General features: G+C 45.3%; 2 protein-coding genes across 3 annotated transcripts in view; one reads left to right on the top strand and one right to left on the bottom strand.

The window, feature by feature from the left end:
• The window catches only part of dlg2 (discs, large homolog 2 (Drosophila)), a 472,305-nt gene that overhangs the window by 320,297 nt on the left and 133,882 nt on the right, over nt 1-18,126 (bottom strand). The gene's annotated exons all lie outside the window — the stretch shown is intronic.
• LOC130116856 (uncharacterized) lies at nt 6,892-8,501 on the top strand. Of its 2 annotated transcripts, XM_056284934.1 has the most exons (3): nt 6,892-7,121; nt 7,344-7,605; nt 7,773-8,501. In XM_056284934.1, exons 1-3 carry the CDS (start codon nt 6,906-6,908, stop codon nt 8,201-8,203), a joined length of 909 nt encoding a protein of 302 aa, XP_056140909.1. In that variant the 5' UTR covers nt 6,892-6,905; the 3' UTR covers nt 8,204-8,501. The 2 variants fall into 2 exon arrangements, with proteins under 2 accessions (XP_056140909.1, XP_056140908.1); XM_056284933.1 differs by having other exon boundaries at nt 6,892-7,605.

Here is an 18,126-nt window from a genome sequence, read left to right as displayed (position 1 = left end):
AGTGTGGATATGTGTGTTAGTGTGGGTATGTGTGTTAGTGTGGGTATGTGTGTTAGTGTGGGTATGTGTGTTAGTGTGGATATGTGTGTTAGTGTGGATATGTGTGTTAGTGTGGATATGTGTGTTAGTGTGGATATGTGTGTTAGTGTGGATATGTGTGTTAGGGTGGGATATGTGTGTTAGTGTGGATATGTGTGTTAGTGTGGGTATGTGTGTTAGCGTGGGGTATGTGTGTTAGTGTGGATATGTGTGTTAGTGTGGATATGTGTGTTAGTGTGGATATGTGTGTTAGTGTGGGTATGTGTGTTAGTGTGGATATGTGTGTTAGCGTGGATGTGTGTTAGCATGGATATGTGTGTTAGCGTGGGTATGTGTGTTAGCGTGGGTATGTGTGTTAGCGTGGATATGTGTGTTAGTGTGGATATGTGTGTTAGTGTGGGATATGTGTGTTAGTGTGGGTATGTGTGTTAGTGTGGGTATGTGTGTTAGTGTGGGTATGTGTGTTAGTGTGGATATATGTGTTAGTGTGGTATGTGTGTTAGTGTGGGTGTGTGTGTTAGTGTGGATATGTGTGTTAGTGTGGGTATGTGTGTTAGTGTGGGTATGTGTGTTTGTGTGGATATATGTGTTAGTGTGGTATGTGTGTTAGTGTGGTATGTGTGTTAGTGTGGATATGTGTGTTAGTGTGGGTATGTGTGTTAGTGTGGATATATGTGTTAGTGTGGTATGTGTGTTAGTGTGGGTATGTGTGTTAGTGTGGGTGTGTGTGTTAGTGTGGATATGTGTGTTAGTGTGGGTATGTGTGTTAGTGTGGATATGTGTGTTAGTGTGGGTGGGTGTGTGTGTGTGTGTGACAGCACACAGGGCGTGTGTGACGCGTCAGTGCAGTAGTACTGGGGTAGTAGTGCTTGTAGTTAGTGCATGCTGGCATGCTGCATGCTGCTTGGTTCTTTCTGCTTTCAGCTCCTGCCGCCAGCTAGCCCTCTTGTAAGGGGTGAAAAGAGGAGCCAAGTGCGTAAGTCTCCTCCTGCCGGTACATAGCCTCTCCATCACCAAGACTTCTGCAGTGCTCCTCTGGCCACACATGGTAACTGGGGTACTTTGCGGTCCCAGGCCAAACTGCAGGGGATCTCGGAGCAGCAGTGGGCCCCAGAGAGAAGGCGCGCAGGCCCACCACTGCCCCAGCTATGGCTAATAGCAACTAAGTCCTCCACAGCGGAGCGGGCGGAAGATGGTGGCTGTGAGGAGCACCACAACGGCCGCAAAGGCGGAAGAAGGCTGCAGCAAAGAAGGGCCCCCAGTTGTCTTGGTCTCCATGCACTGGATCCTGGCCTTTCTATGCCAAGGACTGTGTGGAGGCTGCCTGTGCACCCAGCCTCCCCACATTAAAAGATTCCACGCACAAGGCATCCTCCCGAAAGGAGAATCAGACCGTTAACATTCCAGACAAAGTCCTGTGGCAATCAGGAAGTGGTGACGGGGGCAGGGACCGTGAAGTCTGGCAGCTCCTAGCCACAACCTGACACACAGGCGGTGGGTGTCTGATTCAGTCGCTAAGCTCTTGGGCTGAGGCAGAAAGAGCTTTTCGGCAGCTGTACCCACGACTGAGCAGCCCTATTTAGGATCCACTCTGCTCACCCCAGTAGGGGAAGGGGCTGGAAAAGGTGCCCTAAAGATAGGCTGCCTCGAAAACTCCTGTCTGGGCTACTGCACCCAGAGGGATCACCACTAAGCGGTCGGAAACATAAACAGAAGCAAACTTACATTGGAACCTGGAACGTGCGGACCCTCATTGACAACAAACACAGTGATCGACCCGAAAGGCGAACTGCCATCATCGCCAGGGAGCTAAGGAGATTCCGGATTGATAAAGCAGCACTCTCCGAAACCCGACGGGCTAATGAAGGGCAGCTGAAGGAGGAAAAAGGCGGATACACTTTCTTTTGGAAAGGAAAACCTGCTGATGAGCCAAGGATCCACGGTGTGGGTTTTGCTACTAAGAACAGCCTCATCAACCACCTCTCCGAACTCCCTGTGGGCATCAATGAACGCCTAATGTCCATACGCCTGATGCTCGCAGGCGGCCAAAAGGCCACTGTTGTTAATGCCTACGCTCCAACACTTGATGCACAGGATGAAGCGAAGGAGGCCTTCTATGCTGACCTGGACAACAGCTTAACCAAAGTCCCCAAGGAGGACAAGCTAATTCTGCTTGGAGATTTCAATGCGAGGATGGGACGAAACCACAATCTATGGAGAGGTACGATCGGGAAGGAAGGAGTTGGCAACACGAACTCCAACGGCATATTACTGCTATCAAAGTGCTCAGAACACAGCCTGGTCATCACCAACACACTTTTCCGCCAAAAGAATAAACTCAAAACATCCTGGATGCATCCTCGCTCTAAGCTCTGGCACCTCATCGATTACATAGTCGTCCGCGCCAAAGACCGCCATGATGTGCTTAACACCAGAGCGATGACCAGTGCGGATGACTGCTGGACAGACCATCGCCTCATCCGCTCCATCATGTCCATCAGTCTTACGCGGAAAAGAAGGGTGCAAAAAAGACAGTGGCAGCCAAAGCTCAACATCGAACGGCTGGGTGACACCACCTTTCGAGAACAGCTCCAGGCTACTCTCAGCGCTGCTCTGCCCAAGCAATATCCAGAAGATATTGATACACACTGGGACCTGCTTAAGTCTACCACCATGAACTCCTGCAAAAGCAAACTTGGTTACAAAACCCGGAAACATCAAGACTGGTACGATGAGAATGACAACGAAATCCAACAGCTCATTGACATCAAGCGGCAAACCTTCATTGCCTGGCAAAATGACATCAACTGCAAGGCTAAAAGAGTAGCACATGCCATAGCAAAGGCAGCTGTTCAATCTCGGGTTAGGCAACTGAAGAACCAGTGGTGGACAAGGAAGGCTCTGGAGATCCAGCAGCTTGCTGACTGTGGGGATACCAGAGGTTTCTTCGATGCCACAAGAGCGGTATATGGCCCCAGCCACCGTTGCCTAGCCCCCCTTCCCTCCAAAGATGGGCTAATGCTGCTGAAAGACAATGAGTCAATTACAAACAGATGGAAAGAGCACTATGAGGAGCTACTGAACAGGGACACAACTACTGAGATGGAGGCCCTTGACCAACTCCCTCAACAACCCATCAATGAGAATATGGGAGCACCACCCAGTCGGAACGAGGTGCAGGATGCCATAAGGAAGATGAAGAACAACAAGGCCACTGGACCTGACGGCATCCCAGCAGAAATCCTGAAGGACGGTGGGCCAGTTCTCCTTAGTCACATCCACGCCCTGCTCCTCAAAATATGAGAAAAGGAGGAAATCCCTGCACAACTTAGGGATGCCCTCATTGTCTCCATCTTTAAGGGAGACAAGGCAGACTGCAGAAATTACCGTGGTATTTCCCTCCTATCCACCACTGGGAAATCTCTCATCCGGGTTTTGGCTGATAGACTTCTCCCCCTGTCAGAAAACATTCTCCCTGAGTCTCAAGAGTGGATTTCGCCCAAATAGAAGTACCATGGACATGATTTTCACTGCTTGCCAACTACAGGAAAAATGCCGGGAACAAAATCAACCACTATACATGGCCTTCATAGACCTCACCAAAGCCTTTGACTCTATGAACCATCAGGCTCTGTGGCTGGTTCTGGCAAAAATTGGCTGCCCAGACAAATACATCCGGATACTGAGACTATTGCATGACAATATGTCAGCCACAGCACTCAGTGGCAGTGGAGATGAAACGGAACCCTTCAGGGTTCACACTGGAGTCAAGCAAGGCTGTGTCATTGCTCCTACGCTGTTCTCCATTTTCATTTCTGCTATCCTCCATCTTACGGGTAAACACCTGCCACAAGGAGTCAGAATCATGTACAGAACCGACGGACAACTCCTGAACATCAACAGATTCAGGGCTAAAAGCAGAACCACCACCATATCCATCATGGAGCTGCAGTATGCCGATGACAATGCCCTTGTGGCCCATTCAGAAGAGGGCCTACAGTGCATTCTGGATGCTTTTGCCAAGGCATACAAGCAGCTTGGTCTGGCCCTTAACATAAAAAAGACCCAGATCCTCTACCAGCCACCACCCAACACAAATAATCCTGCTCCACCCCCAACTATCTATGTTGACAAAACCAGACTGGAAAATGTGGACCACTTTACATACCTCGGAAGCCTCCTATCATCCAAAGCTAATATTGATGAGGAAATACACCACCGCCTCAGCTGTGCCAGTGGGGTTTTCTCAAGACTGAGGTAAAGGGTCTTTGAAAACCGCGACCTCCAGGCCAGGAAGAACATTCTGGTCTACAAAGCAGTAGTGTTGCCCACCCTACTGTATGGATCAGAATCCTGGACCACATACAGCAAGCCAGTGTTGTAGTACTCGAGTCCAGGACTCGGACTCGAGTCCGACTCGAGTCCTGATTTTCATGACTCGTGACTCGACTTGGACTTGAGCACTGATGACTCGGACTTGGACTCGGACTCGCGAATTTACTGCATTCGGACTCGGAAGTTGGAGACCCGGACTCTGACTTTTTAATTGATAAAGGCTGTTTTTGTTAGATTTTTTTTAATAATAGGCCCTATTAAAATATATTGATAGCTATATTAGTACTGTAACATTATTCAATTTCGTGTAAGGGCAGGCACGTGTGTTCCACCTACATGCGGATTCACGTGGCGTGCATAACGTCATGTTCAGTAGCGCGAAGATGCCGAAAGAGACGCCCCGAATTGTGCGCTTTGCTTACACAGATTTTACAACAAATTCCAGCAAGATCACTGCTAGATGTTCGATATGTAAACGAACCATTGAGGAGAAGACCGGGACAACCTCAAACTTCAACAGACATCTGTCAAGGATGCACCCAGAAAAGTAAGTGATATGCAGTCAGTTGATGATATGGTTGGTGATCAGTTACGGTAACAATAGCCTCTGAAGTAACTCAACCACTGGTCCAAGATGTTCGGTTAGGTCGTGTGGCGGGTATATCATATCACTAGAACCAAGTGAGATTGTATAAGTAAGTTAAGTAACGTTACTGTTAGAGTGCTAATGCAACATTGCACAGAAAAGTCACAGTACGGTTCGCTTTCGGTACGAGCGTGCCATCCATCTCACTAATGATGAGTTGGTAAGTAACACGCAGCGTCTTCGTGTTATAGGGAGATTAAAACTGATTTCTCCTATTTATCATTTAGCTAATTACCAAGTAGCATACACTTAACAGAAAAAAACACACCACTCTGAACTACCGTGTTAGCATTAATCTTAACTAGCAATAACAAATCTGCACATGGCAGGTCTCCGCCATGAATATTCTCCATGTGCGGAGAAGGAAGAAGTCTAGCCTATATGCATCCACACATAATGTTGATAAGATGTGCACAACTTTACAATGCAAATAAAAATAATTGTAGGCTATTACTCGCCAAATGGACTAATTGAAGAAAGCTAATGTGGATGCCGCCATTGGTTTTCTTGAGAGCTGGAGACGGTACGAGATTTGACGGATGTGGCACCCCCCCCCCCCCGATGTACCGAAAACTACCGAACCGTATCACGATTGGTGACACGGCATAGGCTACTGTAAATATGGGGATATTTTTCTTTGCATATATGCAGCATTGGGTGTGCCAAATTCTAAAAATAGACACGCGCGACGTAGCTTTTGAACAGTACTATGAACTGGCTCTGTCTTCTAACAAAGTCACACCCTCCCTGACCCATACAGAATAAACATACAGACTCACGGAGGATAGAGAGTTAAAGCTCAGCTAGGTAGCATGTAACATACTTAAATCAATAATTAAATGACTGGGTTTTGCTAATTAATCCCTGTCCTGTTTGTCTCATAAATTATGTATCTTTTCTCATACTTTTCATTTATCCAGCTAGCTTACATTAGTTAATCTACTAATATGGTAATGTTAGTTATATAGATAACTAAATATGTAACTTAACTGGATATGGTTCAAACAACTATGTGTATAATGTGTAACATTTGTATTGTTATTGCATATTGTTATAGCTATAACGTTACACATTTTTTGCTGTGAGAAAGATTACTTGAAACAGTTTGGCATCAGCAAGCTAAAGTGTGTATCCTATCTTCCCCTAGGTTTCAAGAATACCATGCCTCCACTGCTTCAGATGTGATGCCAGCTGCTTCAGGTCAGAAGACTATCACATCATTTTTAAATGATGGACAGCAAAGGATGTACGACCTCAAACATCCACGTCAGAAGGCTATAAGTGATGCCCTTGTAAAAGATCTAATCATTAAGTGCTGCTTGCCACTCTCCATCGTTGACAACGAGGACTTCAAGCACTTCCTGCATGTCCTGGACCCTCAGTACCGGCCCATAGCAAGATCCACAATTTCCTCTGTGACCATTCCAGGAATGGTGGAAGTCAAGAAAGAACAGATAAAGAACCAGCTGGCAGAAGCATCGAGTGTTGCTGTTACCACAGACATTTGGAGTGATCGAAAGATGCGGTCATTCCTTGGAGTGACAGCACACACAGTGGCAATGGATAAAAAAAAAAACAGGAACTCAGCCTTCAGTCATATCTTCTTTCCTGCAAAAGAGTGCATGGGAAACACTCAGGAGAGAAGATTGCAATGATGTTTGAATGCTGTGCTGAAGAATACCTGATTAAGGACAAGATCAACTTTGTCATAACTGACAATGCATCCAACATGAGAAAAGCTTTCCAGGCCAGCTTTCCCCTAGAGGATCCTTGTGATGCTGAAGCTCATGATCCCAGCACATTTGAGGAGGATGATGAAATATGGCAAGACCTGATGCCAGAAGATCAACAGACAGTCAATGACACTTTGGCTGAGAACTGTAAGATGCAGAGACTATCATGCTTCACACATTCACTGCAGTTGGTCATAAAAGATGGTCTGAAAGACACCAGTGGGCTGTCAAGCACCCTAGCAAAGCTATCCCGTGCAGCCAACCTCCTCCACAGTGGCACCTCGTTTAAAGACTGCTTTGAAGCGTGTTTTGGTGATGCAACAATTCCAACAGCGAATGCCACACGATGGAATTCCACTCTGAAGCAGGTGAAGGCTTATGTGCATTTAGACATGCAAAAGCTGTCCAGTGTGTTGGAATCAGAGGGGCACAAAAGCCTTATCTTATCCCCGCGAGAGTATGCTCAGCTTAAAGAACTGATCGAAGTTCTTGATCCGTTCTTAGTGGCAACCAACCTAACTCAGGGTGAGACTACTGTCACCATCAGTGTGATTGTGCCCTGTGTCCTCACTCTGCGCTGTCACCTGCAGGAAATAAGAGAAAAAGCCAGATATTGTGGGCCTCTGGTGAGAGCTCTGGAGAGCTCCTTGAAAACAAGGTTTGCAGAGGTTTTCAGTGCAGTCAAGATACCAGGATGTGAGCCAGCTGAAGGAAGAGGCCCTACCAAATTTCCTTTCACCAATGCCTACTTCATAGCATCTGTGTTGGACCCAGCATTTGGCTTCCAGTGGCTAGAACATGATGTGCAGCTGGACAGTGACATCAGAGATGTGCTGAAGACTGAGATCAAAGGTGAGAAATGTTTTGATTAATGTTAGTTAAGTGATTAACTATTTGATTGTTGTGATGTTTATATCATTGAAGGTGCTACAACAAAGCACATAGACGTGTCATTTGTCATGAAGGCCTAGTCAATAACATATTTGTAATGAGTCCTCCATGCCCCCCTCTCATTTCAGAGTATATAAAGGCAGAGGGTGACAAGCAAGCGGTATCAACAGCAGATGCAGCGGAAGCAACAGGACCAGGGGAAGGTGAACTTTCAGAGTCTCCTCCTGAGAAGCAGTTGAGAATGTTCTCCCACTATAGGAGGACTCCCTCCTCCACCGAGAAGAAGCCGTCTGGCCAGGCTCAGTTGACTGCATACCTCAACTTGATTGCTGAGCAGGACTCTGACTCAGTCCCGTGCCTCAGGTTTTGGCAGCAAAACAAATCCAAATTCCCTACCCTCTATCAGATTGCCACACAGGTATTCTCTATCCCTGCCTCCAGTGCGCCCATTGAAAGGGTATTTAGTCATGGAGGCATTTTGATGAGGCCTCACCGTGCAAGGTTGAGTAGTTCCATGCTGTCAGATCTTATGTTTTTGAAATGCAACGTGTATGCTTAAAACTAGTGCCACCAGCCTTTTGTTCCTAACTATTCCTGAGAGACAATGTCTTTTGACTTGTTTTTATGAATGTATTGTATGCTGTGGAACTTACTTCTGTATACTGTTTCCACCATTTGCTAATATCATGCTATTTACAGCTATCAATGTGTTTTGAAGCACATCCAATGTTCAAAATGTCAAAGAAATTCAGACTGTTCTAAAAATGTGTGTATGCGCGCATGCTTGCGCGTGCATGTGTGCGAGTGTGTGGGTGTGCATTTGTTTGGCTATCGTGTCACAAAGTAAATAAACTCCCTTTGTAATGGTGACAGCTGTGTCATTTTTGTTTAATGTAGACCTTTTTTATTTGTATGTCAGATCTTTGACTGTGCCCGAGTGGATCACTGGAGCCATCTTGGAACTCGACTCAGACTCAACCTTGATGACTCGGACTCGGACTAGGGTAATAGGGACTCGACTCGGACTCAGGCAATGGGGACTCGACTCGGACTCGACTCGACTTTTCTTTGGTGACTCGGACTTGGACTCGGACTCGAACACTGGGGACTCGAGACTCGACTCGGACTCGAGGTTTAGTGACTCGACTACAACACTGCAGCAAGCACCTGAAGGCAGTAGAGGCACATCATCAGAGGTGCCTCCGAAAGATCCTCAAGATCACCTGGGAAGATAGACGCACCAACACCAGCGTCCTGGAGGAGGCTAACATTCCCGCTATCACTGCCACCATTGCCCAACACCAGCTCAGATGGCCTGGCCATGTCATCCGTATGCCTGACTCTCGCCTTCCAAAACAAGTCCTATACTCTCAGCTTCTCACAGGACAACGTGCCCCGGGTGGTCAAAAGAAAAGGTATAAGGATAATATCAAAACGAACATCACAAAATGCCACATAGACCCTAAGACCTGGGAGGACACAGCAACCAACAGGGCGACCTCGAGAAAACTTGTCCAGGAAGGAGCTGCACTTTATAATAATGATCTCCGACGTGCTGTAGAAGACAAGCGCAAACTCAGAAAGGAGGGAGTTTCCACCAAAAAGGCCAAAACCAATCCCACAATTACCACCACCCACCCCTGCCCACACTGCACCAAAATATGCGGCTCTAGGATTGGCCTCTTCGCCCACCTGAAGACCCACAAGGACCAAGAAGGAGGACAGTCATACTCGACCCCGAGTGACCGCCGATGATGATGATGGTTAGTGTGGGTATGTGTGTTAGTGTGGGTATGTGTGTTAGTGTGGATATATGTGTTAGTGTGGGTATGTGTGTTAGTGTGGGTATGTGTGTTAGTGTGGATATGTGTGTTAGTGTGGATATGTGTGTTACTGTGGGTATGTGTGTTAGTGTGGATATGTGTGTTAGTGTGGATATGTGTGTTAGTGTGGGTATGTGTGTTAGTGTGGATAGTCAGATTCAGACAACTTTATTTCTCCCAGAAGGTCAGTTCAGTTCCCACAGTCCACCCAGACCTACACAAACTCACAGACAAGCGGCAATCATCACCATGTCAAAGACAAAAGACAGGTCAGTACCTGGGCAAAAGATGCACACTGCCACCCCTAGACCCACACGAGGACCAGGCGAAGGGCAAAAATCCATACAAGTCAAAAGAACAGAACAAGAAATAAACAAATGAAGCATCCCAAGATGCATTGCACGCCACATTCCCCCACCACAGTCAGTGAACGCAGACCCACAAGCCACGCGACAAACAGACAAGGTAACAAACCAACCACTGTGGTTTACAACAACACACAGCCTTATTTAAAATGACTGCTCTCAGCATGTGTGTGTTCTTGCAGTTGCACGTGTGTTTGTCTTTGTGTTGTACTGCTGTTGGCTGGGGAAACGGCATTTCTTAACGGCAAACGAAGTGTTCCTGCTTCCTGTCTTGATGGCTGGCGTGCACGGTGCTAGCTCAAGCTAATGCAAATGAAGCGTTCCTGCTTCCTGTCTTGACGGCTGGCATGCACGATGCTAGCTCAAGCTAATGCAAATGAAGTGTTCCTGCTTCCTGTCCTGATGGCTGGCGTGCACGATGCTAGCTCAAGCTAATGCAAATGCAGCATTACTGCTTCCTGTCCTGACGGCTGGCGTGCACGGTAGTAGCTCAAGCTAATGCAAACGAAGTGTTCCTGCTTCCTGTCCTGACGGCTGGCGTGCACAGTGCTAGCACAAGCGACTGCTGATGAGTACTTTAGTCCACTTTGTAAAGCCGCCTAATGTTGACATGATCATGAGGGTTTTAAATAACTGTCCCATACCCCTGTGCTGTACTGCCACTATATTCCACTGAGATTACTAAGTAGTTTTTCTACATTTCACCCCCATAATTTGTGCTGCATATAGGTCATGAGCTATATATAACTTCTGCATTGTCCTTGTGCTGGTTTGTTGCCGCTGGCCCGTGATATAAGTCCACATGTATAGTGCTTTCATTTCTTTTCTAACCAGACAACCTACTTTGTGTATCTGGCAGTGCCAGATTAATATACAGATTAAATTATTGTTGCCAGAGTGGCGATAGAACCATCAGCTTTGAACTAGCTGGCTCATCACTTCTCAATTGCAAGATGGGAGTCAAGTCTACGTTTTACTAGTGACCGTGATCATCTGGTATGTTGCACTTACATGTGTCACTTATTTTATATTGTATTTTAAGGTTGTGCAACACTTTGGTTCAACTGTGGTTGTTTTAAATGTGCTATATAAATAAACTTGACTTAACTTTCATAAACAGGCCTGCAGGCCAAAAAGCAAACCTGATTAAAAAAAAAAACTTTTCCAAAATAACATCAAGTTGTGGACTGTAGGATGATCAAGTTTCTCAGAGGCATTGACTCCACAAAATGCATGAATACCTGCACACCAGATTTAAACTATGCAACAAGGCCACAGCAGTTGGGAAACAGAGCCCTACAAAACGGATACCAGGAGAGGACATGGAATGCTATGAGGGCTTTTCTACCCTACATACGCCACATGTAAAGTGTTGGCAGAAAGCAGCCACTAGATAGAGCTATATTGCTGGTTATGTGTTGAAACCCCACTGCAATCAATTCAAGTGTGGAATAGGAAGAGCTAACAGTAACTAAAAACTCAATTATAGCCCACATTAATAAACAGTGAGTGAGGTCAAGTGAGGATTAATTAATCACAGAGACAGTAATGGAAACATCCCATAATACATTTCATCCTGTTCTAAGATGGTAAATCACCACAATATGCATGTATCCCCACACTAACATGCAGATGCACACAAACACTTTAACCCATAAAAGACTCAAATAGGGATTTTGTCCAGGGGAATGAAGGATTCAACTAAGCTCTTTATCTGAGAGCTGCTTCCCTCACAGGCTGCCAGTGAAATTTACTTCCTTATCTTCAGGGCCGCCAGCTGAGATGAGACTTCATTTTTTCCCCATATGGCTACTTAAGTGTCATACAGGTGGGACTATTGGCAATATCCAAGAGGACCCGTAGATATGGATGGACTGGATAGTACCCGATTATCATCTATTTACAACCATTTCTTGCTCATTAGGTCCTGACCTCTTGCCCCTCAAAATCTTTGTGTGCTGAGAGCTGGGAAGCAGTGCTAAGTGCACAGACTGCAATGATGAGAATCAAATCTGAGCTGCCGTAGCCCTCCCCTCGCTCTACGCCCCCCCCTCGCTCTCCGCATGACTTGATTTTTCAGCAGAAACACAACACATGCACAAGCATAACCAGCTAGCGAGGTACTGGGTGTCACTATGCATGATACTTGAGTAGCCTCTGTTGCTGTTTTTTTTGGGGGGGGGGGTTTGGGGGTAGGGAGGATTTCCCCCCCTTTTCTCCCCAATTGCACTCAGCCAATTACCCCACTCTTCCAAGCCGTCCCGGTCTCTGCTCCACCCCCTCTGCCGAGCCGGGGAGGGCTGCAGACTACCACATGCCTCCTCCCATACATGTGGAGTCGCCAGCTGCTTCTTTTCACCTGACAGTGAGGAGTTTCACCAGGGGGACGTAGCTCGTGGGAGGATCCCACTATTCCCCCCAGTTCCCCTCCCCCCTCAACAGGTGCCCCAACCGACCAGAGGAGGCGCTAGTGCGACCAGGACACATAATCACATCCAGCTTCCCACCTGCAGATACGGCCTATTGTGCCTGTAGGGACGCCCGACCAAGCCGGAGGTAACAAGGGGATTTGAACTGGCGATTCCCATGTTGGTAGGCAACGGAATAGACCACTACGTCACCCAGACGCCCTATTTCTCTGTTTTTTGAATTTGTATTATTTTCAACCAAGTTTTCCATCTTGATATTTAAAACATCTTAATTGCACTTTTTTTCAAATGAATCCACCACCACAAGACAGCTCATGACTAAGAAACAGAAAAACAGAGAGCATGTGTCATCAGAACCGTTGTCTGAACCCACACAGCAGATGAGTGATGTTTACATAAGACACTTCTCCCACATCGGGTTAATGATCCAATTACCAATATGTCCAACCAAGAGGAAGATAAACACTCTCAAATAAGAGTCGGAGCCTCTAGATCTGCAGCAAATCTGCACAAGAGATTGTGGAATACCCGTCCCCAGGGTACGATGGAACCAACGCATGTCTGAGGCGTACATCCATTTCCATTTTCTGAAACACGGTGTATCAGTTTGTCTTACATCCTTCAAGGTACAGGAAATAAAGGGATACCATCACACCAAAGGGTTTGAGATCACACCATAGCATACACCATCGTGCCAGTGTAGCAGGAACTCAGCAGATCTCCTCGTGGCTCCACACGTGTTATGCAAGAGATGCTCATGTTTTCATCCTTCAACTTTATTTGTCCAAAGCAAGACATTTGTTTTGCAGCAACACGATAAAATGTTCAGACAACAACAACACGGTTGCTACAAAGCTTGAAATACAGTAGGGGCGTCACGGTTCATGTATTCACCCCAAACAATTTGGTACAGGCCTCGGGTCACAGAACATGGTAATGGACCATGAAGTGACAGAAGAAGTGTCTTTGTGAATAAAATTAAGATGTGCGTGTGCAATTTCGACTAGGCCGTACCCTACAGGCGAGGATCATCCCTGTTTCACTTTAGACTGTCTGTGGGGAACAGTATAACCTTTGACACCTGCAGAACAATGCAGGCAGCCCCTAACTACACTGCTGTCCAGAAGCAAAGAGATGTGTTTACCGCCTCTGTGCCGCACACAGCAAATCACGCAAATGTCAAATACCACATTTCTGAGTCATACTGTTAAAGATAACAATGCAAAGAACTGCTAGCACATCATTTTTGCTTTTAAATGTATTATACAACTTTAAATGGAGCTGTTCAACAGGCGCCTGATGGTAACAGAATTTAAAACATCATCTGGATTCACGGCAGAGCAAATCTCTCACACAAGCACCACAAGTCTGATTCTTTTCTAAGCCAGTTTGATTTATTTTTGTTTTGCACATTGTTGCACAGCACCTTAGCATTAGCATTCCTACTGCCAAACAATGTCCACAAATGTCCAGTAAGCATCCGTTGCATTCAGTGTAGCAATGCCATGTCAGCGTATGCAACGCGAAGTCAACAGGTGAACGACTTGTCAACTCTTACCGGAAATAAATGAGAACGAATCAAATGGAGACAAACTGATAACGCCTGTATTTTAACAGGCAACATGTTTTTGTAGATGTTGTTTAAGGTGAATAAGAAGTTGTTTGACATTTTTGCAAGAAAAAACTATCAAAGAGAGTGCCAGGCACTTCCCAGTCATGTATTTTCTATTTGCGTGATGACAGCTGAAAATCTTTAATAAAATCACAATTTTAAAAAAGAGTATTTTTTATGAACCACGAAACTGAATCATGATCCTATAATCAAGCAACTGACCAAAGTAAGTTTAGTGAACTGTTGCAGCTTTACTAAAAAAGCAAGAAAGCTGAAAATATGAAAATGCTAAACATCTGTGCAACGTGCCAATGGATACAACCAAGTTACCTGTATGTCAGCAGCAAGCAATAAAACCCTGACTGGTAATATACAGCCAGAGCAGCAGAATGGAACAGAAGTCAATCAGGAAATCAAGAAATTAGCAGCAACATAAACATCCTCAGCATTTTCTAGATTATTCATCATTAACATTATCCCCACCACAATTATCACCCGCTTATCTCATTTTAACGGATTAAGGAGGGCGGTGTTACTGGTAAGAATCCATGTTTATTATAGCTGTTAGTTATGACTTTAACTTTTTAACTACTTTATTCCCCATGGGGGGAATTCTTTCCCTGCATTTAACAGATCCTAGCTGTGTAGCTAGCTGTGCAGCTAGCAGCAGGGGGCAGCTGCCTAACCTTAAGACCTTAGTGAAGGATCTGGAGTTCAGAGCTGAGTGAAGGATCAGGAGTTCAGACCTTAGTGAAGGATCTGGAGTGAAGGATCTGGAGTTCAGACCTGAGTGAAGGATCTGGAGTTCAGACCTGAATGAAGGATCTGGAGTTCAGACCTGAGTGAAGGATCTGGAGTTCAGACCTGAGTGAGGGATCTGGAGTTGAGAGCTAACCAGCTGAGTGCAGTCAGATATGACTGACTTTGTTTTTTTCCCTCCATCTGCCTGCAGAGCTCCATGGACAAATAGGTTGTTGCAGCTAACATTTAGTCCTGTCCACCTGGAACTTGACCAGATTTCTGAGACAAAACAAGCATTGCTGCCCTTTTTAAGAGCTCAGATATGAATTAACATCAAATTCAGACTGGTGAATCATAGTTACTTAAAACTGTCAACAATTTCCACTACCTGCCTCTAAACAATGGTGGTATAAGAGGAAGCTGGGTGACACCTTAACGTAATAGACATCAATACACAATTATTATTTTTTTGGCACAGTAAGATGTGTGTGTGTGTGTGTGTGTGTGTGTGGGGGGGGGGGGTTCTGTGACACAATAGTGAACAAAATCATCCACAAGAGGACCATGTCATGTTTAATTTCTGTTAAAGGGATCTCATTGGCCAACTTTAGAGTAAAGCAATGCTATGACAGCCATGCTTGTACTGGCTATGACAGTGCTCAACAGAAAGGACACAAAGAAGTGAGGCGAAGACAAATATTGGGGGGGGGGTCCTCTCAATAAGAAATTCAAGAAGCCAACAAACTAAATAGGAGGTCAATTATGGACAAGTTTGTTTATCAACAGATGAGGTTGGATTGGGCTGAATGCAGATGAGAAATCCACAGACAGCAGTCTGGCATGATTTTGCTAGAAATTGAGTGTTTGAGTAAGAGGTTGAGTATTACAGTAATGCAGTCCTAAACACCCCTCTGAGCCCCGTAAGCAAAGTGCAGTTAATGGGGAAGATGTCCTGTTTTCTCCACAAGCACCTTCTTAATAAGCTTTTTAAGACATCATGATTTAAGATGTAAGTGCTTTTCCACTGTGATCTTCCCGCAGCCTTGTTATCCTCCGTTGTCACAGACAGCTGGAAAATTTAGTAAAACTGTGGGCCCCGATTTCTTACCATATATGATGTGCAGCTTGCTGCCTATTTTGTCATGATCATGGCTGGTTCTTGCTTTGCATTCTCTGCACCAGTTCAACCACATGAAGGGCAGGACAAGCAGAATACACAAGATTTGCTTTAAAATCAAAAATAGTTGAAATAGTGGGAAAGGATCAAAAGTGGGTTTATAAAGGGGAGACAAGGGTTTCACAATGTAAAATGAGCACTGAATATTTTATATAGTCAAGGACAGAATTGGACATGGCTGTTCGCTCACTTGATGCAGAGAAGGCCTTGGATAGGGTCAAGTGGGCTTACCTTTTTGATGTAATCTCATTTTGGTTTTGTAGAAAACATTTGTAAATGGATATGATTATGACATACCAGTCCTACAGGTGATGTGTTGACTAATGATGTAGACGCTGAGCCAACTGATATCACCATCTTTGTCTCCACTCTGGTTTACTTTGGCCACAGAGCAATTGGCAATAGCCAGAAGCAGGAGCAAATTCATGGGATAGAAATTGGAAGCAGGTATTACAGAACAGCTTTTAGCAGATGATGATATTTTGTCTCATGAATTACAAAGTTCCAAACCTGTTCTATTAGAATTTATCAGCTTGTTAAAAAAAACAAAAACAAAAAAAACAACCAGGATATGAAATTAATCGTCAAAATCATCGACTATATTACTCAATGAAAATGAAAGAACCTCAGTCAATACATTCTCAGCTTCAAGCCCTCTGAGAACTTAGCATATCTGGGTATTAAAGCCCCCCTCTAGTCATGTTTTAAGACATACTATAAAATGTTCTGTTTCATATAATACATTATCTGATGTGTTTTTTTTCCTGCAAAATAAGTTCATTTATCCTATAATAATCTCGGTTGAGTAGGCGGCGATTTCTACAGGAGCATGCTTTGGTTGCATGTTGGTAAGAGTCCATGTGGGGAGTGAAAGAGGCGGAACGCATTGGCTGACATGTCGTCTGGACCTACAACACCTAAAACACAGTATCAATGTCTGTGTATTGTGTGGAGAAACGTTCGACTCATATTGACTACTTGTGAAACAATCAGGTCGTAGACTTCGTCTCTCGACTTTGTCTCCTATCTCGTGTCTCATGTTACTAATCCGACTATAAACAATGACGGGCGCGCGGACGAGGAAGTCTTCTTAGGAAACGGAAGCCAGCAGCTACTGCAGGAACCCCGAAATATTGGCCGTTGTTCCAAGATTGCCTGTACCCAGTCACACTCTCTCTCTCTCTCGCTCTCTCTCCTGATGATGAGCTGATCTTGGGGAGTGTCCTGAGATGATTTAGATTCTGTGAATCTTGTGTTACTGACCATGTTGGTCTTGATGTTAAAACTTTTTTGTAAATTTTGTTAAAGCATTGTTGAAAATCAAACTCTCTCTCTTCTGACAGACATTCACCTCACTGGCTCAGCCACACTCCTGCTTGCCATCAAGCTCATCAACCCCAGCAGCAGTATAAGAAACCCATCTCTTCAACCACTAATCGCCAGATCGTTGTTTGAGCTACTATCCGACGCGCTCGGCCACTCTGTAAATCTTTCAGCATGTTTTCCCAGTGTTGTTGCTTGTTAGTCTAATCGCCTTTTCATTGTGTTTAGTACTGCCGCTCTCCGGTTCACGTGCCTGCTTGCCTCGCCTGCTGGTCCCTGAAGTCGGCGCAGTCCAGCCACGCTCGCTCCTTCATCTGCCACTCCAGCACAGCCAGCTCTGCCATCTACCTCCACCTTTCACCATCACCTCTCCGCAGCCTGCCTGGCCTGCCATCCTCAATAAACCCCTTCTCCCTACCTGGCTTCGTCCCTTGTTTGTCTTGCAACTGGGTTCACCAGTCTCACCCTTAACAGTCTCTGGAGAAAGCAAAAACTTACCGGTTCACCAACATGTCGGCTCGTGCTTGCTGTGTCCCCAGGATAAATGGATCACACAGCTTCGGGCTTCAAGTTTTGTGGCAAAACCCATCTGTTTTTGTGAAAACTTTTCAAAACCGTGCTCTTAAATTGCTACTGAAAACCTGTGTTTTCTCTAGGAGTTTGGCTGGGACATAACAGTTTTTCCAAAGAAACTGCACCCATTTCTCTCCGATTTTCGGACCCTTTGGTGATAAATGAAGGCTCTGTGTTTCTCTTTTTTTAAATTTGCAGCCGAAAACAAAACAGATCTGCCATCGTTTTGAAAGTAGTGAAACAAAGCTGGCAAAATTATGATAAGTAGCCACAGCTGGCTTCCCTTCTGATATGTATACTGATATGTAAAGGACCTCCCCACCCATTAACGGGATTGGTTCCTTAGGTTTGTGATGTATGAAACCCTGCCTGTCTGAATCCGTTTCCTTGAGACAGTCCCTGGTACACTGCAGTTTCAAAGCAGATATGTTCAGCCATG

Source organism: Lampris incognitus, chromosome 8, assembly GCF_029633865.1.
Source record: "Lampris incognitus isolate fLamInc1 chromosome 8, fLamInc1.hap2, whole genome shotgun sequence".
Classification (NCBI taxonomy): Eukaryota; Metazoa; Chordata; class Actinopteri; order Lampriformes; family Lampridae; genus Lampris; species Lampris incognitus.
The sequence above is the reverse complement of the archived record's forward strand: the minus strand, read 5'-3'. Positions and strand labels throughout refer to the sequence as shown.